Source organism: Propithecus coquereli, unplaced genomic scaffold, assembly GCF_000956105.1.
Source record: "Propithecus coquereli isolate 6110/MARCELLA unplaced genomic scaffold, Pcoq_1.0 Scaffold440, whole genome shotgun sequence".
Taxonomy (NCBI): Eukaryota; Metazoa; Chordata; class Mammalia; order Primates; family Indriidae; genus Propithecus; species Propithecus coquereli.
The window spans coordinates 276,455-302,684 of record NW_012150175.1 but is presented as its reverse complement, the minus strand read 5'-3'; the positions used below and the strand labels follow the sequence as shown (position 1 = coordinate 302,684).

Genomic DNA, 26,230 nt, shown 5'->3' with positions numbered 1-26,230 from the left:
GGGAAGCCAGGGACCGCCTCCTTGTCCCCTGGAGGTATTTGCGAGAGCAGGCAGGGGATGGCAACCTTCAAGTGCAGGCACCACTGGGAAGTGAAGCCACGGACGCGTTGGTGGGAGGGATTGTGCTCTGCAGCTGGTTGGGGCAGCGGCATGGAGAGGACCTGCGCGTGGGCATTCTGGTAGACACGCCGCATTGTGGAATTGGATGCCTGGGGTAAAAGACACCCTCCAGTCTGTTCTCAGGCAGCCAGGGAGAGGGGACGGGGAGCCAGGCTCTGCTGCAGCCCTGGCACCTGCTGGGGCAGACCTGGGACTCCAGCCCCCATAGCCTGGCTTGGGTTCGGGGTTCTGCCCATCCTTTCTGTGGTTTGTTCACGGTTCTGAGCAGCCTGCAGTGAGCCCTGGTCCACCCTGAACTGGCAGTCTTCAGGATTTGTGGCCCTTGGGGCTGAAGCCACATGAAGCTCTGTCTTCATCCCCTTGTCTCCGTGGAACCTTCAAGGCACCCCTTAGAGAGGCCCTGGCCCCAGCATCTATCCTACAGGTGGTGGCCCTCAGGATAGTGATAACCTGTTCATGGAGCACCTGTGGCAGGCAGCATGCTGAGTGCATTATCTCATTTAAATCCCATGACAGTCCCCAAAACTAGGTTCTGTTGTAACTCTGTTTAACAGATGAGTAAATAGAGGCATAAGAGAGGTTAAGTAACCTGCCCAAGGTCACAGAGCTAGTAAGCTGTGGAGCCGGGTTGTGAATTGTGCCACAGGCGCTTGTAAAGGCCTCACAAGAGAGCCTTTGGATGAACGTGGCAGTCCTGGTGGCCACCTTCCCCTCTGTTCTGCCTGGCCCCTTCTAGATGCAGGAGCTAGCCGCTGAGCCACCAGGAGGGGCCTGCCCACTAAGCACAATCCCCCCCCGCCCAGCCCTAGTGGAGTGGGCTCAGCCTCAGGAGAACAGAGGCAGCCTTGTGGCAGGAGCCCCCAGCTCCCAGCAACCCCACCTCCAGCCTTGGCTGGGTATATTTCTACACCCGGAGCAGCACATTCCATTCTCTGGCACGGCTGGGGGCTGGGGATTCCGGAGTCCCCTGGCTGCTTGCTTTTTCCCTGGCCCCAGCAGAGCCTGCTGTCAGGGCTGGGACACTGGGTCCCAGCCACACACATTCCAGCAGCAGCTACCCCCCACGTTAGATTTCCTAAGAAGTGAACTTTAGCCAGGATTACAGCCGACTAAACAGTTGCGGGATGTGAGCTTCCTTTGTGGGGACCTAAGAGGCTGGATGCTGGCAGGGCTGAGAGAGGAGGAGGGGTTGGGGGTGGGTCGTCTCTGGGAATCCGGAGAAAAGCCACTGGCTCCTCTGCCTCTGCCTGGGCCCTTGGGGTGGATGGAGAAGGGCTCCCAGAAATCTTCCTGGGAGGCAGGTTGGCAGCTGCCTGCACCCCGCCCCCCAGCTTGTCCTTGGCTTCACCCCTGCAGACAGTAGTGTAGTGGTTAAGAGCATGAGGTCAAATCCTAGCACCACCTTTTGTAAGCTATGTGACCTCCAACAAGTTCCTTAACCTCTCTGAGCTTCAGCCGTCATTATTAAAATGCCACTACTTCAAAGGGCAGTTGAGAGGCTTAAATTAGAATGTGAAATTGTTTCGAGTAGTGCCTGCCACCTATTGTGGCCTTGGTAATATTTATTGACTACTCGTATTACAGTAATACTAGTAATCTTCTCCCCAGCATTGGCTTACATACCACCCCGGGATGTATTTCTGAAGCAAAACCCCAGATGTAGGTTCTATCCCCTTCTGAAAGGAAAAATTCTGGCTTTTAGCTGAGATGCTCCTGTCTTTTTCCTGCCTTCCTGCCAGTAGTGTTTTTTAGTTAATTAATGAATCAATTAGGAATTTTACTGAGGACCTACTATGTGCAGGCACTGCTAGGTCATGGCTTTTGGCTCATAAAAATACTAATTACCATTTAACCGAACATCTTCTAAATGCTGTGCATTGTACTTTTTATGCATTTCCCACTCAACACTCAGTCACCCTGTGAAGTAGACGCCGTTATTCCGTTTTACAGCTGGCCAGTGTTCCCAGTGTCACAAAATCACTGTCACAGGATTAGGCCCCAGAACTGGGCTATCCTGGGCTATGCTGCCTCTTTTCACCCTGACGCTGAGTGTCCAAGTCCTTCCTGTTTTTTATTAGAATTTTGATTTCGTACCCAGCTGAAAAACTTGACTTTTGCTCTCTGGCAGCTAGGGGTGGCCATGTGACTTAGTTCTGGCCATTGAGCTTGAAGTGGAAATCTACCAGGTGGGACTGGTGGGAAATTATTGTTTTCCTGATCAGAAGGGCCAGAGGCAGCTGACATGCTGTTTTTGCTGTGAGCCGGTTCCCACCTCACTGCCTGGAACGTGGCTGGGAAGTTGGGAGGAGGCATCATCATAGAACCCTGAGAACAAAAGCCACCCTGGCATAGCAGGAGACAGGAGTCTGGGACACAGACCTCCCCCATCCACCTCCCTGCTCCTTGGGTTTCTGTTCCACATGGTCAGAGGCGAGCGTTCACTGACCCACTGAGCCCAGGTGTCTCTGGGCAGCACAGCTGCCTGTCTCCAGGCCCAGGGAGGGAGGACAGGGCAGCCGGGAGGGAGGAAGCCTCCTGTGATGGAGGGAGTGAAGAGTGGCACTCGGGCCTTGCAGGGCCTCCCTGGTCTTGGTAGGATTCCTTTTGGTCCCAGAAACGAGATTCCTGGGGGGTCTGACAGCAGATGTTGGGGGACAGAGCAGATATATAGTGCCGTCCTGACCCCTTGGTCGGGGGTGGGTGAGGAGTGCCTTACTGGGCTTCCCAGGGTGGGCCGAGGGAGCCCTCTCCCCCCTGCCCCACCGCTGCCAGCACCTGACAGAGGTCAGCATTGTACTTGAGCTGGAGCAGGCCCGGTCCTGTGTGTTCCGTGGAAAAATAATCCCTGGTCCTGGTCGACCATAGAAGTGTCCATAAATATTTGGTCAGGGTGGGAGGCGGGGAGACAAGGGGCAGATTCAGGCAGCCAAGTGAAGCAGGGCAGGGATTGGGCGCGGGGGGCAGGGGGGTGGCGGGGCTTCCGCAGAGGTGAGGAGGAACAAGTAGGCCTCTGCTGCTCCTGACCTGCGGCCAGGCCACCTGACTGCCCGGGGGTGATTTATGGGCCCAGTCAGACCACCTGTTAGCCAGACCTCAGGGGAGCATGCTCACACTGGCCCCACAACAGAAGTCGGGCCTCCGGCCCTCTGGAGATACGGCCTTGCTCATTTCTCGGAGGTGCCGTGCTCCTCTGAGAGCTGCGGGAGCTGAGGTTTTCCTCAGCTCCAGAGGAATGTGGCTCCTTTGTCTCGGAGGAGCAGCAAGGCTTGACTGGACTTGGTATCCCAGCTCTATCCCCACTGGCGAGGAGAGCCCCTCAGGGGGTGCCCCCCAACCCCTGCCCTGGGTACACCTGCCTGGTCCCTGGGGGCACCTCTGCTGATGGGCTCCCAGGGAGCTCTGTCCTCGCACCACGCTGCCAGATGCCCAGCACAGTGGGAGTGGCCTCTGGCCTCCATGTCAAGCCTTCTCCCCTCCCCGCACCATCCACCCCAAGGTTCCAGCGCCATCTGCTCTGAGCCCACTGGGGAAGCCCCTCAGGCTCTACCTGCCTCGGTCGTTAGCTTATCTAGATAGTGGTTCTCAACCCTGCACATCACCCCAGAAGCATCAGAAATACTGATTCCTGGGTGCCTGACAGATTCTGATTTAACTGCATTATGGTGGGGCCCGGTATTTTATAAAAGCCCCTAGATGATTCTAATGTTTATGTGTTAAAGTGCAGATTCTGATGCAGCAGGTTTCGGGTGGGGCCTGAGAGTCTGCATTTCTTTCTTTTTCTTTTTTTTTTTTGAGTCAGAGGCTCGCTCTGTTGCCCGGGCTAGAGTGCCATGGCGTCAGCCTAGCTCACAGCAACCTCAGACTCCTGGGCTCAATCGATGCTTCTGCCTCAGCCTCCCAAGTAGCTGGGACTACAGGCATGAGCCACCATGCCCAGCTCATTTTTTTTATATATGTATGTATTTTTAGTTGTCCAGATCATTTATTTCTATTTTTTTTTAGTAGAGACGGGGTCTCACTCTTGCTCAGGCTGGTCTTGAACTCCTGATCTTGAGCCATCCACCCGCCTCGGCCTCCCAGAGTGCTAGGATTACAGGCGTGAGCCACCGCGCCCGGCCTCTTTTCTTTTTTTTTTTTTTTAAGAGATGGAGTCTTGCTGTGGGGCCCAGGCTGGACTGAACTCTTAGGCTCAAGTGATCCTCCCACCTCTGCCTCCTGAGTGGCTGGGATTACAGGTACACGCCACTGCACCCAGCTAGCTTCCAAGTTTCTAACCAGCTCCCAGATGATGCTGACGCTGCTGGTCCAGGGACAGGTCAGGACCAGGTGGGGGTTTTTGAAAGCCAGAGGTCGGAGTGACAAATCTTAGACCTCAGGCTTTTCAGGCATGGTTCCCTGTGGCCCAGCCTTCTTGGACTCCTCAGACTAGGTGTTGCCCTCGTAGGACAGATGCTGCAGGACTGTGGGAGTCTTCTGACTGGGGAAGGCTGGGAACTTGGCACCTCTGTCCCTCTTTAGGGACAAAAGGACAGCCATCTCCATCCCTGGTTTAGTGATCAGGATGAGAGGGTGACCCTTGCCATGTGCTCTTGGGGATCCTATAAAAACAGGCATTGCTTTTCTTAGGCATTCCAAGTGGGTCTATGTGTGGACAGGCCGTGGGTTAAGATAAGGGCTTCTTTCTAAAAGTCCATTCTAGGGCAGGCATAGCGCCTCGGGCCTGTAGTCCCAGCACTTTGGGAAGTAGAGGCAGGAGAATTGCTTGAGCCCAGGAGTTGGCAGTTGCAGTGAGCTATGATCATGCCATTGCACTCCAGCCTGGGTGACAAAGTGAGGCCCTGTCTAAAAAAAAAAATTAGAAAGTCTGTTTTAAACCTCCCTGTCCCCCAACCTCTTGGAAACCAGCTGACAAAGAAATCACCTGGTCCAAACCAACTATTGTTTTCTTTGATTTAATTAAAAAGTTAAAAAAAATATGGAAACCAAACCCTATGTGTATCAGTTTATCTAGTACCTATGGCCTCACAGCAGTAGCAATAACTTACTCATGATCAGGGTAAGAGGGAGATGCAGGGGCTGCGGCTTGAACCCGAAGCGATCCCGTGGGAGGGTCTACACCGCGGGCTGGGCTTGCTCTCCAGGCCTGCGGGAGTGCTAGGCCTCCAGGTGGGGACCAGGGAAACGGGCAGGTGGGGGATAGCAGCGGTATGACTGGAAGCATTGAGACCCCAGCTTCTTTGGGGGCTACGGTGAGGATGCATAAAGGGGCAGTGGGGGAGGAGACTTGTCCCCCAAGTAGCTCAGCCTAATACGCAGACTTTCCCCTCCAAGGTGGGCCCCACTACCGACAGAGGGCAGCTGACACCACGTCTCCTCTGGAACCACGTCCTCAGGCTGCTAGAGCCCCTCCACCCTTCCTCCACTTGCCTGCTTTCTGAGACCCTGGGCTCTCCCCACAAATGAGAAAGCCCCGCTCCTAAGAGAAAAAGCCCAAGATCCCAGGGATCCCAGGGCCCCTTGGTCAAGGAGGACAGCCCCAGACTCTGTGCCCATCCCTTGGGGCCATGCCAGTAACAACTGCGTGAAACCACCCTCCAGCAGGGGCTGGGTCAGCCTGGGGGTGGGGCGAGGCCAGAGGGTGAGCACAGCTGGCTGGCCGGGGCAGGCCTCCTTCAGTGGGGCTCCGAGGCCCCGTAGAAGAAGGGGTAGTAGAGGGAGCAGGGGTAGGAGAACATGAATTTGACCGCGAACTTCATCTCCTTATTCTTCTTGTCCCAGCGGTAGACGGCCATGAGCAGCAGCTGTCCGTCCACCTTGCGGCCCATGACCAAGAAGCTGCCCGCCAGGCTGTCCAGCTGCGGGCAGGGGCAGCCCGCGCCGCTCTTCATGTGGAGCACCAGCCTCTTGGTGTCCTTGCGCTTCAGGGGGCCCGGCTTGAGCAGCTTCTTCTTTTTCTGGGCTCCAATCAACTTGCGGTCCCCATTCTCTATCTTGATCTCCTTGATGCGCATTTTGACCACTGTGGGAAGGAGGGACAGAGGGGCAGCCTGAGAACGGTCAGGTCTGCGCAGGACGCTCATGGCCCCGGAGTGGGCGCTGGTGTGTTCTGGACCTTCAGAGAGCCTGATGCTGGGGGGCTGGGGGACTGGGGGACTGGAGCTTTTAATATTTATGAGGGACCTATCATGTGCTGGACTTTGACAGATACTATCACCTTTCGTCCTTGGGGTACAGGAGTGGGGACATGAGACGTGGAGAGCTTGTGACTTGCCCGAATTGAGAGCCTGGATTGAGCCAAGGTCTGGCCAACTCTAGAGGCCAAGCCCTTCCGCAACACCCGGCACGGTGTGGAGAGCCCCTGATGGGGGGGGTGCAGGGAGTGGGGCTGACCACTGGAGGGGTCCCCGTGATGGAGGGAGGCTGCATTTCTTGCTCTCTGGGCATGATTACCGGTGGGATTTCTGGCTGTGTGTGTGTATGGTGTGGAGTGTATATGGGGGTGTGTATAGGGTGTGAGTGTGGTTGCAGCGGTGATGGGCTGGCACATGTCTAACAGCTAGCTTTGAGGAGGGGGATCCCTCTCTGTAGCATTTGGTGACATGGGGTAAATCCTCTACCACGACTGACCACATCCCTGGGCGTGGAGCTGGGAAGAGACACTCACAGTTCAGCTCCTGCTGGTGTGAGCACACCACTGTATAGTGATTTGTGTGTGTGTGGTGTGTTTCTGTGTCTGCCAGTGTGTCTGTGGCATGTATAGGAGCGTGAGTGTGGGGAGTGGCTGGGGACATGCGTGAAGGCAGGGTCTGTGGCCAGGGAGTCGTGGTCCGAGTCACTCTGCAGTGGCTGCAGAGAGCCTAATACGGTTGGGGACGGGGAGTCTTGGGTTTGGGGATGGGGTGGGGAGTCACTTAGGCTGGTCTCTCCCTTCTGCAGGCCTCTGGGCCGCCATCTCTGCGAGCGGCCAGGGAGAAGCCAGAGAACTTTGCCCACTCTAGGAAGGACATTGTCATAAAATCTCCTTCCTTCTCTCTTTTTTTGTTCCTCTTCTCTCCCTTTCTCTCTCTGATACACACACATATCCCTTGCAATGGCAATATTCTCTTTTGAAACGGGTTGCTGACGTAAGACTCCTCTGAAGGAAGGACTTCATTATTATCTTTTTTCTTTTTTATAGACAGGGAGGCTAAGACATGAAACAGGGAACTGACCTGGCAAAGATCACAGGGTGGACCATGAGGTCCGTGCATGAGCTGAGCCAGGTCCTGACTAGACTTGGCTGGGTTGTCCCAGCAATGGGGAGGCTCTGGGATGAAGCTTGGGGTCAGGTGACCACAGCTCGCCTGGGCAGAGGTGCCCAGGCACAAGGGGGCTCCATTTGGAGCCCATCCTCTCCCCCTACAGCCCCATCCATTTCTGGGCTAAGCCCGCATCTTCCAGAGAGACAGTCCAGCTGCAGAGGCCCCCTGAAGACAGCGCCAAGGGAGGAGCCCTGGCCAGGGGTGGTTTCTGAGCCCGTGGACCATGGCATTGAGGGCTTGTGAGACTCCTGAGATGATGTGCAAAAAGCAGTGTGTTTCCCTTGGGAGAGGGTTTGTGGTCACCATCGGATTCTAAAAGGGGTCCATGGTGCAGAAACTGTGAGGACTCGCCGTGTTGGATGTGGGCACGTATGTTCACGTGTGTGTCAAGGAGGAGGGGCTCGGGGTGGCACCGGGGAGTTGTGTGGGCCCCACACTCACCGAAGTCGCTGGAGCACATCTGCTCCATGAGGCCGTCGGCGCTGTGCTCCATCTCACACTGGGCGCAGATCTTGGTCACTGAAGAGAGAAGGCAGGGTGGGGTTGGGGGATGGTTGGTGAGGGGACTGGAGTCCAGAGAGTCACTTAGCAGTGCAGGGTCCCCCACTGCCCAGCCACCTCCCCCGCCAGGCCTCCACTTCCTCGTCAGGAAATGGGATGATGGCAGTAATACCACCCTCTGCTCATCGAGTGATGGACAATCATGAGACAAGATTGTGCAGAGACAAAACTGCCAGGTAGGCACACTTATTGCCCCATGACCCTGGCAGCTACCACCATGATGTGCATTGTCTTCCAAATTTTATAGAATCCCCAGCCTATGAAGTAGGTATTATTATTCCTATTTTAGAAAAAAGGAAACTGAGGCCCGACGTGGTTACCCAAGTCTACAAAGTTAGTGAGAACCTGGCTTTGCGACTCCCGGTCTAGTGCTAAGGTGGGATGTTTGCAGGGTCTCTCCAGGAACGCAGAGGCCGACAGATCCAGGCAGGTGGGTAAACGAGTGGAGCTGGCAGGGCTGGGCCTTCACTAAAATGAGGGACACTCCTCCCAACGAGGGCGGCTTAGCGCTAACAGAACTTCGATTTTTTTTTTTTTTTTTTCTGAGACAGAGTCTCGCTCTGTTGCCCGGGCTAGAGTGCCATGGCATCTCAGCAACCTCAAACTCCTGGGCTCAAGCGATCCTCCTGCCTCAGCCTCCTGAATAGCTGGGACGACAGGCATGCGCCACCATGTCCAGCTAATTATTTCTATATATTTTTAGTTGTCTAGCTAATTTCTATTTTTTTAGTAGAGACGGGGTCTCGTTCTTGCTCAGGCTGGTCTCGAACTCTTGAGCTCAAACGATCTGCCTGCCTCAGCCTCCCAGAGTGCTAGGATTACAGGCGTGAGCCACCGCGCCCGGCCGGAACTTCGATTTTTTGAGGGAAGCCAAAACTCTCAATTTTTATATGAAATATTCCGAATTTTATCTAGTGGCCACACAAACACTTCTTCAGGCCACCCCTGGTCCTCAGGCCACCACCTAGTGCCTGACCTCTGCACAGCTTCACCTATGTCTCTGCCTCCAGGTGGGCACCCATCGCTGGGGAAAGGGCGGCTCAAAGAGGGTGGGGGAGTGTGGAGGGCAGGGCCGGGGGGTGCAGAGCCTGGGACTTCCATGCTCACAGGCTCCAGAAACACCAGGGGAGCAACCCTGCAGGGATCCCTGCTGGAGCTGGCTCTCCCCTGCTTCCCTGGGCAACGGCCAACACCCAGGCCAGGGAGTTTCCCTGCTTCCAGCACTGCCCAGGCACAGGACGCCCACCCAACAGCGCCTCTTGGGAGAGGGAGTAGGCTGGGCACACCGTGCAAGTTAGGTTAGCCTGGAGGGGGTGGGATGGGGCATTGTGGGGTCTACTTGGGTTTTGGGGGAGTGGGGAGGACAGGAATAGAGGGTGTGGTGCCATCCCTTTGGGAAGCTTCAGTGTTGGGGGGTTACTTAGACTCTGTGTTAACCACCCAAGCAAGGCTTTTCTGTTCAGTGCGCTGTCTGTCCCGTCCCGGCAGTGGCTCTGTGTGCCCAGGCCCCCTGGAAGGAGCCCAGCAGATGGGAGAGGAACGGGGAGGGGTGGTGGAGCCAATCTGGGAAGGGCTGTGTGGACCAGCACAGGGAGGGGGAGGCTGAGACCAGGGAGAAATCAGGGGTAATGGGACTGGAAGTGTGGGTAGAAGGTGGGACTTAGGATCTCATAGGTTTCATGAACCTGGGATCGTTTCCTATTTTATGGATGGGGAAACTGAGGCTCAGAGAAGTTAAGCAACTGCCTAAGGGCTCCTCTTTGGGAGCAGAGCCTGACTAATCTGCTCTCTCTGCCTTGCCGAGCCCCACCCAAAAGACTCCCAGCAGAGGGCACTGGGGAAGAGGGTGGCGAAGTTAGGGTTCCAAGTGCAGAAAACGGGGGGAGACCATAGCCCAGGAGCACTCTTAGCCCCCAGTTCTTTGTCACATCCCTTCCCTCACCCCTCCTCCCTTTCCAAGGTCCCAACATGGGGTAGGGGCGATGCTTGTCTTGGTGCCCTGGGATTCCGGTGAAAAGCATTGTTTAGCGACCCTGAGCATTCTTGGGTTGAGGGGAAAGATAAGGCATTTATGTGGACGCCCCAGGTTGCGGGGGGGGACAGTACTGGGGGCACCCCAGGGATTCAGCCGCTTGGTTAGCTGGGCGCTGCGAGGGGCGCCGGGGGTGTTCAGGAACGGAGAGCCAGTGGGAAGGTCCAGAGCGGCAGGGAGACACTGCTCTGGCAGTCCATGGAGAGGTGGAAGGCGGGCAGGCTGTGGGGGACAATTCCCGGGACTCAGGGCTGAGCGAAGACGGTGGCATGAGTGTGTGCAGGGGGGTGGCACCTCTCCGGGGGCTCGCAGAGCTGTGCTAAGGGTTGGGGGAGCGGCATCCCGCTGGGGCCCAGCTCTCGAGCACCCAGGGCCGTCGGGGCGCGCGGGGGTGGCGGCGGCGGCGGCGCTACCTGGAGGCGCGGTGGCGGGCAGGTGCCCGAACTGCACAGCGATGCAGAGGTCGTTGTCCAGGGGGAACTTGTGGCAGTGCAGCATCTCGGGCCAGGGGAAGCCGTAGGCCTCCATGAGCGGCGCGCAGCCGGCGCGCACGGCCTCGCACAGCGAGCGGCACGGGTAGATGGGCCGGTCGAGGCACACGGGCGCGAAGAGCGAGCAGAGGAAGACCTGCGTGTCCGAGTGGCAGCGCTTGGCCAGCAGCGGCAGCCAGCTGCTCGCCTGCTGCTTCACCTCGGCCAGGCTCTCGTGCTCCAGCAGGTTGGGCAGCCGCATGCGCTTGTAGCCCACCGTGTGGCAGAGCGGCAGGTCGGCGGGGATGTCGAGGCACTGCGGCGGCTTGGAGTAGGAGCGGCCGTGCAGCGGCTCAGCCTGCCAGCCGTAGTAGTCGTACTCCTCGCCGCGCGCCGGCGCCGCGTGCAGCGCCCCCAGCAGCAGCGCCAGCGCGGCCGCCCGCGCGCCCCCCGCCGCCGCCCGCATGGCTGCGCAGGCCCGGCGCTCCCCTGCAGCCGCCGCCGAGGTCGTCCAAGTGGGTGGCAGCCCTCGCTCCGCCGCGGGTGCCCCGAGTGATCCTGGCGCCTCCCACCTCGGGGCTCCGGCCCCGGCCTCCCCGCGCCCCAGCCAATCTCCGGCCGCGCGGCCCCCGCCCCAAGGCGGGGAGGCAGGGTGGAGCCCCCCAGCCCCTCCCGTGCCCGCGCGTCCCGCCCAGCTCCGGGCCGGGCCGTGCACCCCTCTTGGCTCCTGGCTCCCCCGCCGCAGCCCGGCCTCGTCTTGCGCTTCTCCCCGCGGCGCTCTCGCCTCCCTTGGCATTTTCCTCGCCCCTCGCCTTCTCCATCCTTGCCCCTTATCGCGCTCCGCCACAGCCTCTCCTGTTCCTTTTCTCGCTCACTTCACTTGCTTATCTTCCGCCGCGGCCTTTCCCCCTCCGCTCTGTTTTCTCTTCCTGACACCTCCGTTCCTCTTCTCCCCGGCGGGAGGCTCCTGGCTGCCCTCAACCTCCTGGACCCCCAGGTCCTCTGGGCAGGTCTCACTTCAGTCCCGAGGGTTCACGAGCTTGGTGCGGGGTACCGTGCTGGCTGCTGGGGAGTCAAAGATGGGCATGACCCGGGACCCACGTCCAGCGATGGCGCGGTCTAGGTAATCGGAGCTTCTGTTGAGTGAGCTCTTATTAAGTGCCAGGGACGGGAAGGTACGTCTTATCAACTACTGTTTCTAGTGGTGGCTAATACTTAGTGGGCGCTGATGGTGTGCCAAAACTGTTCTAAGCACATTGCATACATCCCCTCATTTAATTCTCAGGATAATGCTACAAGATGGGTAGGTACTATTATTACCCCCACTTTACAGATAAAGATACTGAGGCAAAGAGAGGTTAAGTAAGGATTAGAGCCAGGATTTGACCCTGGATTCCAGAGTCAGAGCCCAAAAACAACCAGGTCTGGATTCTGAGTCTGTAGGCCTAATGGCTATGGGGGGCGGGCTCAGAGAGGCGAAGTAATCGGCTCTTGGTCACCCAGCTCATAGGTGAAGGGACCAGGATTCAAATCCAGGTGTTGGACTCCAAAGGCCAGAGCTTCCTGCTGGAGGATAAATTTCAACCTGGGGTAGGAAATGCTGTGGGAGGAGAAGGAAGTGACAGTGTCTCTGAGGAGGGCACACAGGGCAGCAGCAGAGCAGAGGTGACTTTCGGGAACCCCATGCTTGGTGCCTTTTTCTCCTGTCTGGGTCCCACCTTTTGTTGGCTTTCCTGGGAGAAGAACTTGGACAAGAGGCTTGGCGGGGTGGCAGGGAGGGGGGCTCCTTCCTGAGAGTCTAGCCTGACACCTGACCTCCCAGCCGTTGGTGGGGAGGGTGCCCTGGGGAGGTGTCTCATAGGAGGGCTGGGAGGCAGGAGGGCTGGCGCACTTGCCCCCTCCACTCCTCCCTTTATCTCCCTGCCCCCCAATATTTTCAGGGCTCCTGTCTTCCCGTAGGTCTGTCCTTGCAGTGGTAGTGGAGAGGGGTGAGGCACCACTCCTTAATATTCAGTGAACATGCATGGAGCGCCTACTGTGTGCAAGGCATGGGGCGGGGTGTCCATGGGGACACGGAGGTGCAGAAGACATGGCCCTGCTTCATCTGATCTGGTCGTGAGAAACGGGCATAAGTCAGGCAGAGGAGGCAGAAGAAGATTCAGCAGATAGAGCCCCAGGGGTGGGGCAGGATGTGTTTGATGACCAGATGACCTGGTTGGGTCTAGGTAGAGCAGCTGGGGCTTTCTCTTCCCCTGCTCCCTGTCCCAGCCCACAGCATGGAGAGGTTCTGCAGATGACCACTCAGAAAGTGAAGGACTGGCCTTGGCAGGGCCAGGCATAGTTCCGTAATGGTGCAAGAGCCTGGACTCTGCAGGCAGATAGAGCCAGGTTCAAATCCTGGCCACTTACTAGCTGGGTGACCTTAGGCCAGTACTTAACCATTTTGACCTTCGATTTCCATCTTTGTAAAATGGAACTTCCGCAGGAAAGAAAGCCCCCTGCACAGTGCCAGCATGCAGTGAGCACCTGGGAATGTTAGACCCCCAAGGGATGTGCGATTTGGGGATAAAAATGTGGTGTGTGTTCTGAAAGCCCCCTTGGGACACCTTGTCCCTGGCTCCGGTTTTGGGCTCTGAACAGCAGTTCTGCTCCCTGCACTCTGACTCCCCTACCCCCCTGTAGGCTTGGCAGGCTTCTGCCCTCCAGGGGAGGTGTGGCCATGGGCACTGGCAGCGGTGTTGGAACCCCCCAGGTGGTTGTGCAAGGTGCTGGCTCCTTGGGCAGCTGGCCGGCTGTGCTGTTCTTGGCGTCCCAGTGCCTGGCCTGGACAGAGCAGGCTTTGTTCCCGCTGCTGCTTATGTAAGAGCTGCACGTGGCCAGAAAGCCAAATGAGTCTAAACCTGACAGCTCCGGGGGCTCGAAAGGGCAGTGGGGCCAGGCTGGAAGCCCCCTGGAAGAGGAGGATGGACAGTCTTTACCTGGCAACTCCGTCTTGGGGGACTCTCGGAGGCTCCCTGACATAGGACCCTGTGGTGAGAGCAAGGAGGGAAGCTCTTCACAGAAACCAAGCCCAGATGAGGGTTGTGCCTTGGGGCAGTCGTCAGGGGCTCTCCTCTCTCTCTCTCTCTCTCTCTGTGGTCTGCAGTCCCGACAGAGGCTGTGCTCTGATGTGGTGCCCCTTCTTGATGAGACTGGACCAGGCCCTGGCAGCTGGGTGGAACACCTGGCATGCTGGGCATCTGTCCATCTTGTGGCATCTGCAGTCTGTCCAGACCTTTCCTCCAGCTGATGGAGGGGACCATTTATTCAAAAGAATGTGTATTTATGGTTTGTTCTATATAGATATCTCTTAGATCAAACTTGCTAGTTATGTTATCAAATTCTACAATTGTCTACTTTTTTTATTGTCTATTTCAGTGGTACTCAGTGTGGGGTCAGGGTTCCCCAGGGAGTCCCCAAGACCCTTTCCGTGGTATATAAGGTCAAAATTGCACATAATTCAAATGTCATTCAAAGTACAAGATAGACCAGGAGATTTTAAGGTAATACAGTCAGAGAAGCTTGTTGATACGGTTTCAGATTCTATATTGCAATGAACATTTAAGAAGCTACTACTACATGCCAACTTTTGGAGTAGTATCGAAGAAGAATATCTACAATTAACTGAGAAGGCCATTAAAATACTCCTCCCTTTCCTAACTACATTTCTGTGTGAGGCCAAATTTTCTTCATATACTTCCACCAAAACAACATATGGCAACAGATTGGATGCAGAAGCAGATATGAGAATCCAGGTGTTTCTATTAAACCAGACATTAAAGAGATTTGCTAAATTGTAAAACAGTGCCACTCTTCTCAGTAAAATTGTTTTGGAAAATGTAATTATTTTTCATAATTTATGTTAACATATAATGATTTATTATTATTTTAAATGAATTAATAAATAAACAAAATTTTCTTCATATGATGAACAGTGATATATATGCAAATCCACATAAACAAAAGGTCTTTGTGGTTCTCAGTTTTGAAGAATACAAAGAGGTTCTGAGACCAAAATGTTTGAGAACTGTTAGCCTGCTTCATGTGTCGCTTTCTGATATAGGTATACGAAATCTACTGTGCTTGCGGGTTTGTGAATTTTTCCTTTTTTTAAAAAATCAGTTTCTGCTTCATATACTTTGATGCTCTGTTGTTAGGAGCATAGCGTTTCATGATTGTTATACCCTCTGGTTGGATTGTAACTTCTATTTGCATGAAATATCCTTCTTTGTTCCTTTTAATGCTTTAGGATTTGGGAATAATGATTCCATGAACCAACATTAACTAGAACCTGTGTGGGCCAGGCATAGACATGAAAAAGCTTTGGTTCTCGTCTGAGTGGAGAACACAGACGCACAGAGGTAATATAGTATAGCAGGAAGAGTCTGGACTTTGGAGTCAGACTGGTCTGTGGTGAATTCTGAGTACTTCCTAGTTGTGTGTCCTTGGGGGCATGTGTATGTTGGACTTTGAGCCTCAGTTTGTTCATCTGTAAAATGGAGTTAATAGCATCTACTTCCTGGATGTTAGTGAAGACTCATTGACATAATGAATGAGAGGATGAGAGAAGCACCCGCAGAGTGCCCTGTATTTGTAACTGTGTGATCAGTGCCATAACAGAGCCATGGGCCAGGAAGTCCACGCCGCCTCCCCATTCGTGCCTCCTTACAAGGCCTTACGGACAGTGGAGAGGGCACCAAACTTGGATTGAAAAGATCTGAGTTATGCATCTTTAGTTGGCTAGCGAGCCCCTCCCGCCCCCTGAGTCTCAGTTGCCGAATCTGTGAAATAGAGAGGACCACTTTGCCCTGCGTGATCCATCGTGGGGTTGTCTTGAGGATCGAATGAGATAATGAAAGGGAAGGGGCTTGGTATGATGACAGTGTTGAGGTTGACGTGTCCTTGGCCTGAGGGGGGGCTGAGGAATAGAAGGAGGCCCCCAGGGTCCCTGTCACCTCTCCTGTCCCCGGGCTGTGAGGAGGTCCTGCCAGCACAGGCTGGGGTACCTGAAGTGGTAGGACAGAGTCTTGTCATTATTTTAGTCTCCTGGAATCATCTGTCCTTTACAATCTCAGGGCTCCCCTGCCGGGACACTGTCTTCATAGAAGCTACTGTTGAGTGCTCGTTAAACAGCCGGGGTGAGTGGTCTGTGTAATTAATAGAACTATCAGTGCTGGCCGGGACCTACTGTCCCCACCATTTTCTGTAAGAGGAAACTAAAAATTGGCCTTCCTGACTCCCAGTCTAGAGCTCTTCCTACCACACCTCCAGCACTGTTTTACTTTCCAGCCTTTTGGCTTCGTCAATAGTAAAGTCAACATCTGTCCCAGGGGCCCCCAGCTGTGCAGGGCCTCTCTGCTGTGCAGCCTGTGCTCTAGCCTGCAGTTCCGGCAGGCCTGCTCAGGGTCGCCGGGCACCCCTCCCAGCAGTGGGGGCTGGCCGTAGCGGGGCTGGAGCTGGGCTCACTGGCCACCAAATCAAGTGGCCAGGTGGGCGAGCCTCAGTCTTTCCTTCCGTGAGTCTGGCCACTGACAGGCTCTTCAGGTTGTCCTGGATCTCACAGGGCTCGGAGAACAAAGGCAGAGGCCAGGCTTCTCTTGGGTCCGGGGCTTGGTCCAGTGGTAAGCATGCCGGTTGGAAGTGCAGATGCAAGCGTGATGGGATGGACAGCGCTGGCATTCTCTAGAAGGGCTGTGAGTGGGGAGAAGGTGGAATCGTGCTCCCTTCTCTCTGGGTTCCCAGCGCGCCTGCAGTCCCTAGGCTGTGGCTAGTAGGCGACCCTGGCTAGAAGGACATCAGAGAGGCAGTCACATGTTCTGGTGAAGAGCATGAACCCTGGAGCCAGACTGGGTTCTAATTTCAGCAATGCCACTTAAACCTCTCCGTGCTTCAGTTTCCTCATCTGTAAAATGGGGATATTAAAAACTATAATTCCTTATGGATTATTGAGAAGGTTAGAGTTAGTTTTAAAAATTGCTTAAATCCTTCCTGTCTTGAGTACTTGTTTCGGACTTCCTAGGTGCCTGGTATGCTCTGTGCTTTCCCCTATATTATTTCATTTTATTATCCCAATAGCACTGTGAGAGAGGCCTTATTATCCCCATTTTATGTGAGTAAACTGAGGCTCAGAGAGGGCCAGTCATTTCCCCAGAGTCACACAGCCAAGAAGCAGAGCCAGGACTTCCTTCTGTGGATGTGAGAAGTAACTGGGGGGAGTGCCATCTGGCCGAACACTGGCCCAGACTGCCTTGCAGGGGACGAGGGCCCTAGGGGAGCAGACTCTTCCATGAGACTCAAGTCACCGAGGCTGTAGCAGGAGTGACCATGTCAGCTGGGTCTCTGCCCTTAGAGAGCTCACAGTCTGGAGGGAAAGCCAGCCGATAAACAAATACACAGATAGCTTGTAATCACAACCAGGTGACTCCCTGGCAGGGGGTGGAGAGGTGCTCCAGAGCATCCTCTTTGTGGAAAGTGGGAAGAGCACTGGATGCAGAGTCAAAGGAGCCGATGCCTGTTAGGCTTTTGCCTCTACCATCTCCGGGCTGTGGGAACTCGGATAAGGTGTGACTCCCCCTGCTTCAGCTTCCCCACCTGCACAACAGGGATGGGAAGGATTTCTTTGCAGATTTGTTGGGAAGATTAAATGAGAAGTACTTGAAGATGTATAAAACTGATATTGTTGACTGGGTACAGTGGCTCACACCTGTAATCCTAGCACTTTAGGAGGCCAAGGTGGGAGGATAGCTTGAGGTCGGGAGTTTGAGACCAGCCTGGGCAACATAGTGAGACCCCATCTCTAAAAAAAATAGAAAAATTAGCTGGACGTGGTGGTGTGTACCTGTGGTCCCAGCTACTTAGGAGGCTGAGGGGGGAGGATTGCTTGAGCCCAGGAATTCGAGGTTGCAGTGAGCTATGATGACACCACTGCACTTCAGCCTGGGAGACAGAGCGAGACCCTGTCTCGAAAAAAAAAATTTGTTATGGAGGTGGTCCACGAAAAACAAAACAAAACAAAACCCCTGCTAGTGTTAAGTAGTCAAAGGGTTTTGCACAATCACCGGAGGTGGATGGTGCAGGCCCCCACTCTCTCAGGCCTGGCTATGGCTATGTGAGGCCCTGGGGACCCCAGATTTATAAAATGTTGCAGCTGAAACTATCTTCTATCCGCTATCCTGACCACCCAGGGCCTGCAAAGGCAGTACTAAAGGTTCATAAACTATTCTCCATGTTTCCCCAAATCAACACAGAATGGTTCATTTGCCCGTAAATAAAACAGCAGATTTCTTTGCTGTTGGCTGGAATTACATGCTCTCAGGACAGAACTTCTCTCATGCTGAACAGAAGTCGATTGGCAGCCCATGCATCTCTGATTAATATAAAAAACAGAGGCTGGGAGGGGGAACCGACTGCCTAGCAAGGGGACAACAGGTCAGAGGGGCCTCAGGGTGCTTTGTGCTGGGGGTGCAGGGGAGGAAGTCCGGACCCCCTGGGGAGGACCCAGGGCAGGGCTGTGGAGGGGAAGCCCAGGGCAGGAGTGCCGGGGAATCCTGAGCTGACAATGGCCTCATTAAGGAGTGGGTGCTGCCCGGGAAAAGCCCTCAGCTCTCCGGGTAAGGAAGTAGTTGACTGATCCTCTTCTCCCCCACCCCAGCCAATGGAGCAATTGTCCTCTGCTGGGAGGGAGCTGGGGCCACAGCCTGGGAACGGCTGGACACTTGCCCTCGGGGCCACCGATGTGGTCCTGGCTTCCCCGCCTGGCCCCAGAATGGCTCCTCTGTGCTGGAGGCTGAGAGTTCAGGCCCCAGTAGGGCTACTGGGTCCTAGTTCTTCCAGCTGGCAGTTTAGGGCAGGGATGTTCACACAGGGCTCTCTGAAAGGGCGCCCCACGTCCCCTCTGCCTCTTTCTGGGAAACCTGGGCTCCGCCCACTTCCTGTAGCTCCCCTGTGTTCAACTCCACCCCTGCTGCTTGGCCGGTTGCTCTGCTTCTTGGGTCTCCACTGCACAAGTGGGAACTGAGCTAGAAGTGCTTTCCCCCGTGGGTAGCCCACCCGGCTGGTGTGGGCTTGGCCGTCAGGACGACTGGGGCTGTCTGGCACTCGGTGGGCAGGGGCTGGGGCTGCCAAATTCCTGCCATGTCCAGCACAGCCCTGCAGGAGCAAGGATCGTCCTGCCCAAATGCTGCTAGAGCCCCGTTGAGAAGCACTGATAGGTCAATGCTTTGAGCGATCCTGTTTCCAAATGATGTGGTGAGTGGGGACTCAACAGATAAACACATGAAAGGGGCAAGTGCCGGCAGGGCTGGTTCAGGGCTCAGAGCCCCACCCACCAGGCACTCCCCTGCCCTGCGGCCCCTGCCCAGTGTGCACGTTCCCCAGGTCCTCACACTGCTGGCAGGGCTTCTCTGCAGCTGGTGGGCGCTATTTGGCCGTTCTGGGTGTTCTGTTGGCCGGGCGTCTACTCAGATTGGTTGGACTTCTGCTGAAATTGAGCCGTGTCTGTGCCGTACCAGTTGGCACTCCTTACCCCACATGGTGTGTGCTTTTGTTTAATTCTAAGAGGCATGATGGGCAGATGCGATTTGGGGATTAACTTCCTGTGGCTGTGACTTGTCCTTGGCCTCCTGGGCCTACCTGGACCAAGCTGGCTGACTTGGCACACCCCACAGCCAGGAGAGGAGAGGGGTTCCCAAACCTAATATTGCAAATATTGCGGTGCCGCCTGCAGAGATTCGGTTCAACGCATCTCCCTCCCACGCGACTTCGACGCAGCGGAGTGCAGACCAGGATGAGAAATGGTGGCTCGGGCGGGGGCTGTGCCTGCTCCCCGCCTGGCCCCTGCCTCTCCGGCCCCATACAGGCCACTGCCTCTCTCCAGGGCCCTGCTGCTGGGCCTCCTGCAGGCTGAAATGAGAACTCTCTCCTTCTGGAAGCTCCACACATCCTGGAATTCCCTCCTCTGTCCTGTCTTATTCCCTGTCCCCCTCTGCCTGGGGTCGTCGTTGGGTTCATGTCCATTTTATCTGCCCCAGCACCCAGCTCAGGGCTGTGACTAATAATGGTGTTAACTGACATTTGTGTGTCCGGGCCCTGCTCTAAGTGCCTTATCATCTCATTTAACCCTCTTGACAATGCCGTGAGACACCTGCCATTATTATCAGCCCGTTTACAGATGAGAATCAGAGGTAATTGAGTAGCCTGCCCAAGGTCACACAGTGGGGGTGTCCTGATCTGACCCTTCTCTCTCACGCTGAGCACAGGGAGGGCAGCCAGCCCGTGCTCTGTCTGGGTTTTCATAATCGCCCCTGGGTGAGTGGTGCTGTTATTAGTATTATCAACGAGAACCTGAGTCTTAAGACCACCCAGAGGTTCGTGCTTAAGGAAAGATCCCATGGATCTGAGAACTGCTGGGGTCCTGGGGAGGATACCTTATCTTTACGGGGTGTTTGGGAGTCACAGCTGCTCTCTTGTTTCATCCTCACAGCAACCGGGGAGGCATGCATGCATAGTCCCCATTTCACAGATGAGGAAACTGAGGCTCAGAGAGGTTGACTTACTCAAGATCTCCCAGGCAGTAAGTGATGGAGCTGGATTTGAACAAAGCTCTGACTCACCCAACATCCCATGATTTTCCCATCACCCCACGAGTCAAGATTGTGCCAAAGTCAAGAAAACTAAAAAAGCCTGAGATTTGCCACTCCCCAACCCTCCCTGGGGGGCTCTGAGGCCAGCTCAGGGTCCGATGGAGACAAAGAGGTCTGTGCCCTCTTGACCTAGTTCTGTGGCGAGGCTGCTTGGGGTCAGGGAAGGGTGCATTCTTCCCTCAGCTCACATTACCCAGCCTCTGGCTTCCTGGAATTTTTGCGCAAATTCCAAATCACTTGGCAATAAGTTCTCTTCCCCACACTGTCTGCAAACGGGAACTGAGCACCCTTTGACTTCCAGACCACACACTTTCACACCCTTTTCTACTTTAAACTGGTGCCAGGGCTCTACTGGGGGAAAGCAGATCTGATAGGAAACCAGGAGTCAGAGTGTGGGCAGAAGAGCCAGACGGGCAGACAGGAGTTGGGTAACACCGTCCTGGCCACGCTCAGAGAAAGGACCTTGGACCCAGTGTGAGTCCCTGGCCTGCCACTTCTTGTGCCACTGCGGGGTTGCATTTCCCCTTTCTGGGTCCCAATTTCTCCACCTCTTAGAGGAAAATGATAATGCCATCCTGGTGAGAGCATCAGGTGAGATGTATGTGAAGAGGTTTTATCGCTATAATCATTTGACTACCTGGAGGTCAAGTGTGTCTGGCAGTGTTGTTTGGTAGAATCTCTGCGATGATGGAGAGGTTTCATATCTGTGCTCTCCACACGTGGCTACTGAGCACTCGAAATGTGCCTAGTGCTACTGAGGAACTGGATTTTAAATTTGTTTAGTGAGGCGAAACTCACATAACATAAAATTAACCATCTAAAAGTGAACAATTCAACGGCATTTAGTATATTCACAATGTTATGCAAGTGTCACTTCTATCTAGTTGTAAAGCATTTTTGTCAGCCCCCAAAGAAACCCTGGACACATTAAGCAGTTGTTCTCTATCCCCCGCTTCCCCCAGCCCTTGGCAGCCACCACAATAGTTTCTGTCTCTCTGGCTTTGTCTGTTCTGGGCATTTCATATAAATGCAGTCATACAGTATATGACCTTTTGTGTCTGGCTTCTTTCACTTAACATAATGTTTTCTAGGTTCTTCCATATTGTAGCAAGCATTCCCCCCCCTTTTTTTTTCTTAGAGACAGGGTCTCGCTTGGTTGCCCAGGCTGGAGTGCAGTGGCGTCATAGCTCACTATAACTCTCAACTCCTGGGCTCAAGCAATCTTCCCGCCTCAGCCTCCTGGGTAGCTGGGACTACAGGCACACACCACCATGCCCAGATAATTTTTAAATTTTGTTTTATAGAGATGGGGTCTCACTATGTTGCTTGGACTAGTCTTGAACTTGTGGGCTCAAGGGATCCTTCCACCTTGGCCTCCCAAAGTGCTGGGATTATAGGCATGAGCCACTGTCCCTGGCCTGCATTTTTTTTAATTAAAAATTTTTTTTTGTAGAGATGGATCTCGCTATGTTACCCAGGGCAGTCTTGAACTCTTGGCCTCAAGTAATTCTCCCACCTCAGCCTCCCAAAATTCTGGGATTACAGACATGAGCCACCGCACCTGGCCATGCATTCCTTTTTAATTGCTTCATTTTAGTTCATTTTAATTAATTTAAGTTTAAATAACTACATGTGGCTGGTGGCTAGTGTGCTGGACAACCAGGAAGCTCTGGCACCTTCTGGGCAGTGAGGCCTCCCAGTGTCTGCTGGTACCTGAGGGATCCCCATGGGAGGGTAGAAGGAGCTAGAGAACGGATGACTGAGAAGGGTGTCCCAGTTCCCCAAAGCAGCCCAAAGCTTTGGCCAATGGCTGACACGCATCTAGCACGATCTGGGGCCACGTGTACTGTATATGTTAACTCACTGAATCCTCGCAGCCACCCTGTGCCGTAGGTCTGTCCTGCCGTCATCCCTGATCTAGAGAGCGGGAGACAGAGGCCCAGAGTGATGAGGTAACTCGCTCAAGGTCACACAGCTGGTAGGTGGGGAGAGAAGGGTCTGCGAACCTTCTGAGGCCCGTGAGCTTCACCACTGGGCTACGCGGTCTCTGCAGCCCGATCCGATCCCGGAGCTGGCCGGGGAAGGCAGACCGGGACCCCAGCGGCACACACACAGCGCACAGCTCGAGGAAGCGCTTTCCGGTTGCATCTCATGCCAGCCTTTCTGAGCGAAGGGCTCCCGGGACCTGGGTGCCTCTCTGAGTCGGGAAGGGGTGGCTGATGGGACCCCCGGAGCAGGATTAGGAGTAGTGCCCACCGATTCCCCGGGTTCGTCAATGAGTAACCTGGCCCGTCCGGCTCCCGGTGCCCTCTGTGGGTCCCCACTATTAATTGATCTGGGAAGGGGACTCGGTTAATTGCCGACCCAGAGTAAACAGCGCTGGTTAAAACGGGGCTGATAGCAGATAGCTTTCCTTGGCTGTGCTGCCCTTTGCCCTTGGGGAAGGGGCAGTGGCAAGGGGCCAGGAGGGCAGAGGGGACGGGGTGGTCCTAGGAGTGTCTCTGCAGTGGGGGAGGGAAGCCGGGCTCCTTGGGGCCCCAGGGAATCAGTCTGTGTGTCCTTCTGGAAGCAGAGTCCTCGCTGGGCTCCCTATTTGCTGTGCCCTGCCAGAGGGATGGGGGAAGGGCCCGCAGGACTGACATCCAGCTCTCCTCATCCCTCCCTCCGTCCATCTGTCTGTCCATCTCTTCATCCTCCTTTCAACATCCTTCCATCCCTCCTTTTTTCCATTCACCCATTCTCCCCTTTTATCCATTCATGCATTTCTCTCTCCTCCCTCTCTCTTCCAATTCATTCATTCTTATTTATTCATCTGAAAGTCCACCCCTCCCTGGTTCTTCCCTCCCTTTCTACCTCTCCCCACCCTGCCACGCATTCCTCTTCCTGTCTTCCTGCCCCTGTGTGGTGACCATGCTTCTCTAGAAAGCTAGGGAAGGGCGGGTGGGCGTCCTCTGGTCCCTCAGTGGTGACCGAGCCCAGGCACGGCGCTCTGAGTCTGGGCCCTTGTAGCCCGGGCAGAGCTACCTGCCCCACTTCAGACATGCTGGCCACTTGCTCAAGGTCAGATGCAGTCCCACAGTCCCCGAGGGAAGGACAAAACCTTGTTCCTTCAACCCAGGGACTATATAACTTATTGTCCAAACAGGGACACTTTGGAGAGTGAAAGTGGCGCTATTAACACTAGGAGTTACCTCACCTGGGCAAGAGGAGTAGCCCGGGACCATCCAGGGCACAGAGGGACATTGTGGCCTCCTTCAGCCCCGGCCTTGGGAGGGCCTTGACTCAGGCATCCTTTCTCTCCCAGACTGAGCTGGATTTCGGGGTTGACCCTGTGAGTAGAAATACACAACATCGACCCCTTGGTCCGAGTTTGGTGTCTGACTCCCTCTGGGATCCCAAAGCCCATGCTCCGGTATGACATGGAATAGTCCCTGCAGGGCTTTCCAGAAGTTATCTCATCCCACAACGCCGTGTGGAGGGCAGTGTGGAGATTGCTACACCCCGTACAGATGGGAACGCTGAGTGGGAAGGGATTTGCGAAAGCCTCACAGCTGGAGAGGTCCCTAAGCCCGCCCTCAGGTTACTAAGTAAAATAATGTAAAAGAAAATCAGATCTACAACGCCATTGTCAAGTCCCAAACATGTGCCTGTTTTACAGAGGGGACACCTGAGGCAGGAGTGGGGAGGCAACTTCCTAGTTATACCCCATGGGCTGTGCAGGGATCTTGCTTTTGTCTAGCAACAGCTCAACCTCAGGGCAGGCTCTGGCCCAAGGACTCCAAGAACTAGCAACAGTGACGGCGGCTGCCATTTATTGAGTCACTGTTAAGTACTGGACCCTGTCCTCGTGCTTTACATATTTTGCGGTGGCTCAGCCAGTTCAGGTGGGAGAGGAAGTTGGCGGCTGGAGAACAGCCCAATTCGGAAACCTCTGCTCCTGCTCCGCACCCTCCTGTGGAGCTGTTAGGTTGGTGTGGGGGGCAGAGTGTGTTCTGACCAGGCCCTGCCACCTCCCATCAACCCCTAACCACTGCAGCTGGGAGATAAGATAGCACTGGCCCATTAATCAAGGCTGCCTGGCAGGGAGGGCTGGGGGTGGGGTGAGACAACACTGCATCCCAGGTGGAGATAAGCCCCCTCCTCCGGTCCCCTCGGGGGCTGGGCCAGTGGAGGTTGCTGGGAAGTTTGGCCCAGGTGCCGTTCCCAGGTACCTGGATTGGGTGGGTGGGGCCTATGGCGGGCGCTGGAGCAGCGGCGTGCTGGGAGGGCAGCAGGCAGGCTGGGATGCGAGGAGCCAGGCGGCCTGGGCTCTGGCCTCAGTGCCCTTGCAGTTGCCTGTGTCCTTAGCTAACTCACCGCACTTCTCTTGGCCTCTGTTTCTACATCTGAAAAAAATGGGCAGGGGAGACAGGGATTGGACTAGATGACACAAAGGACCCTTACACTTTAGAGGTGCTCAGTGACCAGCACTGGGGTAGACGAAGGGCAGACTCAACAAGTCAGCAGGGAGAGCAACAGAGGGTGTGTGTGGGCAGAGGTGCCCCCTGACTAAGGGACAATGGGCTGGATTGGATTTGTCCCAGGACCTGTCTTAGTCACCCTCCCAGGAGAGCAAATGGGTGGTGGCGGTGGGAGGGCCTGGGGGGACAGGGCAGGGAATGGGCCCTGGAGCCACTGTGCACTTCAGGGGACCATGCCACACACTGGCTAAGCACCAAGGCGCTGGAGTTGTGGCGTTTAATTCAAATCCTAGCTCTGCTACTGCCCTGTGTAATCTCGGGTGGGTTACCCAACCTCTGGCACCTCAGTTTCCCCATCTGTACAGTGGGCATGATGACAGCCTCTACCTTGTCATTTTTGGGAAGAGTTGCTAGGAAGGTGAATGTAGAGTGCTTAGCTCGATGCCTGGCAGATGGCAAGTGCTCAGTGAATATTAGTTCTTACTTCTTTCCTGTTCAGTGCACATTCTCCGTGACCGCAGCTATGGCAGAGATGGGGCAGCTGAGCCTCAGCAATTGCCGCCCAAGGATGCCGGTTATACAGTGTGTTATAGTTTCATAACCAATAAGCAACACATTTAAAATGACCAACATTTATGATCTCACAATCATATAATAAATAATTATAATAATAATGAAGAATTCTGTGGATCAGGAATTCAAGTGTCTTAGCTGGGTGGTTCTGACTCAGGATCTCTCATGCGGTTGACATCAAGTATTGGTCGGGGCTGTCGGGTCCCAGAGCCTGGCCATTCCCACCACACCAGGCACTTCCCAGCTTCTGTCACAGCCAAGCCAGCCTTGGCTTGGAAGCCACTCAGGACCAGCTGGGGTAAGGGACCTCCTTGGCTGTTGGATTAAAAGTAATGCACGAGGCACAGGGCACAGGCAGAGCAGGGACTCTCAGAGCCACACAGACCTGGGTTCGAGTTCTGACTCCACCATTTGCTTTGTGCCTCAGTTTCCTCATCTGTGTGTTAGAAGCAATATGATCCGCCGGCAGGACGGCTGCAAGGATTAGATGAGGTATGTATGCAGTAGGCGTGCAGTGCTGGCTGTTATGATGGGATGGGCCAGGTGGCTCGCAAGCTGGGCCGATAGAGGGCTGCCCTCTCTCTGAGTAGAATGTTCTCTTGCTGGAAGCAATGTCCCCCTTCCTGGCTGGGGACCCCAATCCAGACCTTGCTCAGCAAAGACAGAACATCTGAGGCATGTAGCTGCTTTGCCAGCCCTGTGAGCAGGCTGAGGCCAGGCCCGCACCCCTCAGCGCAGGAGCCCCTCACTGCGGCAGGACTCAGGCCAGGCTACCAACTCCCCCCAGCCCTCCCCACCTGCGTCTTCATAGGCTCAGGGGATCCGGGCTGGGAGCTCCCCGTGGCCCTTCCCTTCTGCCTTCCCAGCACGCATTTGTCTGCTTCCACCAGCAGAGGGAGCAGGTGCTGTATCTGGGAACGCTGGAGGCTCCAGGTGAGGAGACCGCCTGGCAAGGGGTGCTCTTGTCCTGGACTCAGCCCAGAGGCTGGCTGGACTGGGTGACTTGGAGCAGAGCTGGCAACGGTGGGGGCTG

The 26,230-nt window shown here is 55.1% G+C and overlaps 1 protein-coding gene across 1 annotated transcript; it reads right to left on the bottom strand.

The window, feature by feature from the left end:
* Window positions 1-5,058: 5,058 nt before the first annotated feature.
* SFRP5 (secreted frizzled-related protein 5) lies at window positions 5,059-10,952 on the bottom strand. The gene is made up of 3 exons (XM_012654478.1): window positions 10,428-10,952; window positions 7,863-7,940; window positions 5,059-6,139 (listed from the first exon to the last, which is right to left on the bottom strand). The coding sequence occupies exons 1-3, from the start codon at window positions 10,948-10,950 to the stop codon at window positions 5,793-5,795; spliced, it is 948 nt and encodes a 315-aa protein (XP_012509932.1). The 5' UTR covers window positions 10,951-10,952; the 3' UTR covers window positions 5,059-5,792.
* Between the last annotated feature and the right edge of the window lie 15,278 nt (window positions 10,953-26,230).

Coding starts and splice junctions, on each gene's coding strand:
- SFRP5 (XM_012654478.1), bottom strand. CDS start 10,950: ATGCGGGCGGCGGCGGGGGGCGCGCGGGCGGCCGCGCTGGCGCTGCTG. Junction 7,941..10,427: donor GCCCGCCACCGCGCCTCCAG/GTAGCGCCGCCG, acceptor TTCTCTCTTCAG/TGACCAAGATCTGCGCCCAG. Junction 6,140..7,862: donor GATGTGCTCCAGCGACTTCG/GTGAGTGTGGGG, acceptor TCCTTCCCACAG/TGGTCAAAATGCGCATCAAG.